We start from the raw sequence: 7,511 nt of genomic DNA, 5'->3' as shown, positions 1-7,511 counted from the left end.
TATTCAACTATAAATCTAAGAGCACAATTAAATAAGAAACTATTCTTTACTTATCTTTTCTATGTTCTTCTACTTAAATCAATGTTTCTACTATGATGCTCATGGTATATCTTCAACTACAATATTGAACCCAAGTCAAGGACATTCATATTCATTCTTTATCAACCTTGACTATTCAATCTTGTTCATTCAAATATGTTCCCATTAAACCCTAGAGAAAGGAGAGAACCATTCATATATTTATACTATCCATTTATAAGTGGAACTCTAGGTTAATATTCAAATCCTATCTTAGTGAGATAAGTCCTTGATATTAATTAATGCTACCAGAAATATAAGTTAAGTGCTAAACCCTACTTGACCTAGTCAACCCTGGATGATAAGTAAGAACCTATTCCTCTAGTAATTCATTAGGAGGTCAATGTTAGGATCCTTACACCTTAGTAAGGCTAATAAACCTAGAAGAATTCTACCTATTCCAGAGAGTTCAAACTACATGTGTATACCAAAGTATATGGACTAGTACTTGATCTTGGAGAAGAGAACCATGTTTCACTAAGGAATCCTTATAAGGCCAATACCTTGATCATTACAAATTGGGTGATGATCATAAACCCTAAGAATCTAAGTGAGTGTGATGAGAGAAATGATAAAGAAGTGCTTAGTGAGGAATAAGAGGATCATGTCTAATGCATGATCATATTTATAGGCAAAGCGGGCTTTAGCCCCGGTTCGTGTCACAAACCGGTGCTAAAGATGCCGCACGAACTGGTGCTAAAGCTCTGCTGGTCCCCATGCGATGTCCTGGCCGCACGAACCGGTGCTAATGCAACCTATAGTCTGGGTTCGTAGCACAACCGGTGTTAATGCTCTTTGGAGCCAAAAACCAAAGCCCTGTTCTCTACTAGTGGAGCCACGCGGGCTGATCAGAAGCATTTCCCAAATTCTATGGCTTTTAGGCCAAATGAGGTAAGACTAGTCACAATGGGAAGTATCACATGATACTAATACTACTCCCACAATGCATAGTATTATAAGATAGTATCATATTATCATCATATTTAATGTTTTATAGAATCTCAATGCAAATTTGTGTACATGATGTGTTTGACATTAAGTTTTCTAGTTATACGTGCTATGCTACGGTATGATACCACTCCCATCTCTCACCTCATTAATTGGTGAGCCACATTACATTTTTGCCAACATAATATGCATGATACTACTTATGATACTCCAATTGTGGCTAGTCTAAGGGCATTTCCAACGGGGCGGCGAAAACGGACGCTCCGGCCGGGCCGAAAATGCTTCTGGAACACGCTCCAGCGGGGCGACGAATAGTGAACGGGCCGTCCGCAGCGACGCAAACCTAGCCCAAATATGCGCCTTGGATGCGTCTCTGCGGATGCTGCGCGGACACGCAAAGTGTCCGCTCGCTTCTGGCGGATGTTTCGTCGGGCCTGCCTGGCAGTGACCCAGGCTCGATGCGTCTTCTCAGCCACGCCAGTACTGGCGACGAGGCATCGCTTGGGCAGTCTGCGGCCGCGTAATGGCGATGCCTCGCATGGTGCGGCCGTCGCCTACCTCTGCGCACGAAGTAATGGCGATGCCACGCGTGTCGCGGCTGTCGCCTTCCTCCGGCCTATATAAACAGGGGCGCACGTATCTCATCTCCACCCACACTAAACCCTAGCTGCCGCACAACCTCCACCTTTGCCACCATGAGCAGCGTCGGCTGCGGGCAGGCTGTCGCGCCTCCACCTCCACCTCCACCTCCCCCGGCCCCGACCTCCGACGAGGAGTTCGACGACGACGACAGCACCGACGACATCCTGGACCAGGTTAGGGACACCAAGTTCATGGCTGACGCGGAGAATGAAGCAGAGGAGGAGCGAGCGGCCCACGCGGCGTTCGACGCCGAGATGGAACGCCGCAGGGTGGCGGCCACCGCAGCCGCAGAGGACGACGACTCTGACATCTCATGGTCTTCTGATGACCCTGATGCGCCTACTCCGGAGGAGAAGGCGGCGGAGCAGAGGGTGTTAGTCGACTCCTTCGACATGCTCAAGAAGGCCGAGGACTCTGCGAACGGGACGCTGCGGTGGTGCCTGCTGGAGGACGCGGCAACGCACCGAGCCCTAGTGGCCGCACGGTAGATGGCGAAGAAGCAGACGAGGGAGGGACGCAACGACGGGGCCAGGCCTCGGGCAGCAAGTAGTCTAGGTTTCTACAACTAGTTTGTATAGTTTCTATGTAGTGGATTATGCTTTTTAAATATTTTGTAAAATAAAAAATGGATCGCCACACTGGAAGCACACCCACACGCAAACAGACGCACGGTTAAAATATGTTCAACGCGCTGTCAAAATATATTCACGGGTAGAGGCAAACGAAAGCAAGCATTTTCGATCGTTCGGTACCCTGAGTCATGACCTAAACAATGGCATAGTTTCCCAAGTAGCAGCAGTACACAATAACATCTGTATGCAGTGTCGGAATAGAATTATTTACGACAACGACGCACAGGAACGCCGTATCGCGTCGTGTCGTGTCGTACGTTTGGTCGTCCTGCTATGTGCTGTCAAGTGGCAGTACGCCGACTGGCTAGTTGCCGGCGGGGGCGACCTGCCCGGCGACGAACGCCCTGAGGTTCTTCTCCGACGAGCCGCCCACGGCCGCGGCAGCTCGCGCCTTCTCCCTCCACATCGTGGCCTTGGCGCGCACCATCTCCGACGTGGCGAAGCTGATGCACCTCCGCAGCTCTTCTGCCTCCAGCACGCCGTCCTTGTCGCTGACGGCGGCCCTGACCCCGGTGCCGAGCTGCCGCTCCACCAGCCACGCGTTGGTGCCCTGGTCCGTCCACTGCGGTACTCCGACAACGGGCACCCCGCATGCCACGCTCTCCAGCGTCGAGTTCCAGCCGCAATGGGTCACGAAGCACCCCACCGCCGGGTGCGACAGCACCTTCCCCTGGTCACACCACTCCACCACCATGCCCCCGCCGGCGCACAGGTCGGCGCTGTCGACCTCGCCACGGTTGTCCTTCCTCAGCACCCAGAGGAACGGGCGGCCGCTCTCCGCCATGCCGCGCGCCACCTCCGAGATCTGCCGCTTGCTCATGGACGACAGGCTCCCGAAGGAGATGTACACCACCGACGACGCCGCCTGCGCGTCCAGCCACTCTATGTACCCCTTCCCGTCCTGCTTGAACAGGTCGTTGCTGTTGGTCGATGCCGGTGCTGCGTCCAGGAAGGAGAGCACGGGGCCAACGGGGACGATGTCGAGGCCATGCTGGCGTAGCGTCGCCACTGCGTCGGGCTCCATGGCCTCGAACGTGTTGGCGAGCACGGTGGCGCCCCGCCCGTTCTCCTCGCGGTCGTCGTCCAGCGCGCCGAGGAGCTCGCGGAACGCGGCGAGTACGAAGGCGTAGGGGTGCTCGTCGGAAGTGATGGTGAGGAACGACGGCAGGTCGCGCAAGCGGAGCGGCGCCGGGAACCCGGGGAGGCGTAGTTCCGCCCACGGGTCCTCCGCCGCGGCGGCGACGGCCTGGTCGAAGCCGTCGGTGCCGCGGAAGAAGTGGAAGTACGTGGCGAGCACGGTTGCCGGCTGGATCCAGTACAGCGCGGTGGGCACGCCGTGAGCGCGCGCGACGCCGGCGACCCAGGAGAGAAGCACGGTGTACACCACCTGCGTGACGGGGCGGCCAGCGTCGCGGAGGCGCGTGAGCACGCCGTCCAGCGTGCGGGGACCCACGATCTTGAGCTGTGACATGTAGTCCGTGTGGTCGTGCGCCGCGTTGTCGAAGCCGGCGTCGAAGCCGTCCGAGTAGGGCACGTACCGGACTCCCGCGCCGTCCATGTGCTCCTCCGCCTCACCGGCGTCTGGGAACATCTTGCGGCAAGCAGAGACGGCGGTGGAGAGCGTGACACGGGCTCCCGGCGTGGCCCGGAGCAGGCGCAGCGCGAGGTGGCGCGCTGGGTTGATGTGGCCCTGCGCCGGGTACGTGACCACGAGGAAGTGCGGCACCTCCCCCGTCGCCGCCGCCGCACGCTCCACCTTCTTTGCCACCATGGCCGGCATTGTTGATTGCAAGAGCAAGCGTACGTGAGAGTGTCCTTGCTGGCTCGAATTGCAGCGGCGAGTGATGGATGTGGCTGTTCGCTCCGCTTGTTTATATACGACGGAGGTGACGAAAGCAATGACTACATGGCGAGGGGGGAGCCATGTCACATGTGTGGTCAGCAGGTGGAAGGATTGCGGCTGGCTTGGGGATGGCGCCGGCTACACTACATGCGTTTGTGTGGCCCGTCGTGCAACGAGCCAAGAAGACGATGTTGAGGATTCCCCAAGAAGCCGACCGATCACGTGTACGTTTGATTCTTCTTCCAGAAACTAAGTTGTCAATTTGTGATGTGGCACCTATTTATATTACTCTATTTGTTACGGAGAGAGTGTGTGTGTGTGATGCCTCTCAGAGAAAGTTCGGAAAGAAGCTAAAATTTGTGTTTTAAGGATTCAAAAAATCCAAATCAAAATTTTACAGATTGCTAATGATGTATACTACAATGTTGGAAAATCTTAATACAAACTACTTTATATTCTAAGCTACTCAAAAATAACAAATTCTGACAAATTTTATAGTGAATAGTGCATATTTCAAGACTATAAATTTGTCAGATTTTGTCAATTTGGTGTAGCCTAGAATATAAATTAGTTTACATTGAAATTTTACACCATCATAGCATATATAATTTGCTACCTCTAGAATTTTGTTTCACGTTTTTTTGAAAATTCAAAATATAAATTTTGAGTGTTTAAAAATAAAGAACTACATGTAGCTCGGCCTCTAAAACGCCATAATCGAGAGCGGGACTGTATTTGGATTAATTATGGATCATGTTTTCTTAGAGTAATTAAGGATCATGTTGATTGATGAAATTTTGCATATCGAGAAAACATTCCTCAGCTGAACGGAATGTTCTAACACTCCCTGGCACACGCGCAACAACAACAATAGCAGTTATGGCCTCTTTGGATTCTAGGAATTTCACAAGAGTTTTTTTTGTAGGACTTACTATTAAGATTTTTTCTGTGGATTTTATTTGGATAAAAGGTACGCTGATACCTATATTCCTATGGGCTGGGTTCTTATGCCATAATTTCGTAGGAATTTAAACAACCACTTCAACATCGTTTAGGGCTCAAGTGTGTACAATGAAACGACTATTCTTGTAGTTTGCTTGTTCTTACAATCCTTTAGTTTGCATAGAAAAATCTACTTCCTCCGGTCCATATTAATGGACTCCACTTTGTCTAGATTTGTATGTATCTAGTTAAGGTTTTAGACTAGATGCATGTGTATCTAGATAAAGTTGAGTCAATTAATATGAACTGGAGGGGGTATGATATTTCTGTGTTTTACTTTATGTTCTCGGTCCACCAGAAATTAAGATAATTTTCCATAAGGTGACGCCATCAAATCTTAGTTGTGACTCACAAATCAATCCAATGGCCGGTTCGGGGAATTTGCAACACACCACTAAAACGCATCACGAAGCAATCTAATGGTCTTACATCATTTCCTACATGAAACCCCATATGCAACTAGATAAATCGATGTTGCAATACATGTTGCAACTCATGCTAGCATAATTATGGTGCAAACTAGTGGAGATGTGTCAACTAAAAATTAAGTTAATTGTTTATCCACGGAGAGTTAGGAAAGAAACCAATTTTCTATCCTTACTTTTTTCAAACCTATGATTCAAAGAGGCCTTGCATGTGTGGAAGTAATTTTTGTTTGAAACACAATACAGACGCTCACAAATACGTACATACACTCACTTCTACAAACTCATACACATATCTACCCTTATGAGCACTTTCGAAAGACTGGTTCAAAGAAGATGATTCGGCGGGTCTTTAGATTGACGAAGTCACCACAAACATCTTGCTGTGAATGGCAACATCATCTCCCAGTAAAAAATATTTCATCTTTCAAAGACATTAAAGCGTCAACCCTGTGATTTGAGTGTCCCTGAACCTCCTAACCGCCCATGGTTCTCTTTATGGAAGTGATTTAATCCCAACCCCAGCGCACATTCGCTCGATCTGATAAATGATACTACCTCCGTTTTAAGGAATAAGGCATCCTCGTTTTACGTGTTTTTTGCTTGACCAAGAATTACTTTAAATAGATAAACATTGTTTATATGAAATTATTATCATTAAAAAGTGCCTTTTAATACGGATCCAACGATAATAATTATATATAATATAATCAAGATTTTATCACAATTTATATGGTTAAAATTCATCTTAAAATACGCGTGCGCTTTATTCTTTGAAACGGTGGTAGTAGACATGACATGCAGAATCCTAGTACTAGTAAAATTTGGAGGCCGACATTCCCTTACGACATTATTGGTTGCGCAAGCAGACATCGGCTGGACACATACTATGCCGCTGTCTCCATCATATAAGAGTTTTTTATACAACGCTGCGTGTAATTAACAAACACATAGGAGGACAAAGAGTGAGCGATTAATTAAGGTTAAAGCTATCTATTATTTCTAGAAAATATCCTCCACTCTACGAGTTTTTAGTATAAAACTACCATTTTCGATTTCGATCTGCTATCACTTTGCAAAAGATCTTTTATCTCTAAATAGGAGTCCCACATGATCTAATTTTCCTGCATTCTCCTACCTCCACGTCATCATCTATTTATCCATGGGCTGAATCGGGTTGCGTCGCGTCTCTCCTCGATCTACAGTACTCCCTCCGTCGAAAATGTAAGGCGTATAAGGTTTAGTCAAAAGCCAAACTTTACAAACTTTGACAAAATATTTAGGAAAAAAATACATCTACAATACTAAATTGAGATATTAAGAAAATATACTTTAGGGTGAATATATTGATAATAATTTAGTATTATAAATGTTCATATTTTTGTGTATAAAGTTGGTCAAACTTTAAAAACATTGACTTTTGACTAATCATTAGGCATCTTACATTTTGGGGCGGAGGGAGTATTTTACAAAACTGGTGATGCATTGCTTCTCGCATTCATTCACCGGAAGCCAAACCAAGTGCTCTCCATAACTCGCGACCTCTGTATCTCCTTCGTTCCTTCCAATCCCTTCCCCTCTGCACCCTATTTATATCCCCTCCGCTTGATCTCCTTCGTACGAAGCTCCGTCGATTTCCGCAGGTCGGTCCACCATCGCTCATCGTCCTTCCACATATTCGACAGCTGACTGTGGTTGTCATCCTTCCTCACTGTTCGTTGTCGTGCAAAAATCAAGATCAACGCCAAAACCAGTCCCATGAGGAAGGCTGTCACTAGTGGAAAAAGGGGCAACCGTCTAAGCCTTTAGTACCGGTTCCCTTACGAACCGGTACTAAAGGGGTCATTTATACCGGTTCGGGTGCCCAGGCGGGCGAGGAGCATCTGTACCGGTTCGTGAGGGGCTTTCGTACCGGTTCATCTAAAGAACCGGTACTAAAGG

General features: G+C 48.1%; 1 protein-coding gene across 1 annotated transcript; it reads right to left on the bottom strand.

Annotated features, from left to right (window-relative positions):
* Nucleotides 1–2,429: 2,429 nt before the first annotated feature.
* Nucleotides 2,430–4,127, bottom strand: LOC124663225 (crocetin glucosyltransferase, chloroplastic-like). The gene has a single exon (XM_047200950.1). The coding sequence runs from the start codon at nucleotides 4,078–4,080 to the stop codon at nucleotides 2,605–2,607; it is 1,476 nt and encodes a 491-aa protein (XP_047056906.1). The 5' UTR covers nucleotides 4,081–4,127; the 3' UTR covers nucleotides 2,430–2,604.
* Between the last annotated feature and the right edge of the window lie 3,384 nt (nucleotides 4,128–7,511).

This window comes from Lolium rigidum, chromosome 6 (genome assembly GCF_022539505.1).
Source record: "Lolium rigidum isolate FL_2022 chromosome 6, APGP_CSIRO_Lrig_0.1, whole genome shotgun sequence".
Classification (NCBI taxonomy): domain Eukaryota; kingdom Viridiplantae; phylum Streptophyta; class Magnoliopsida; order Poales; family Poaceae; genus Lolium; species Lolium rigidum.
This window is presented reverse-complemented; position numbering and strand designations above follow the sequence as displayed.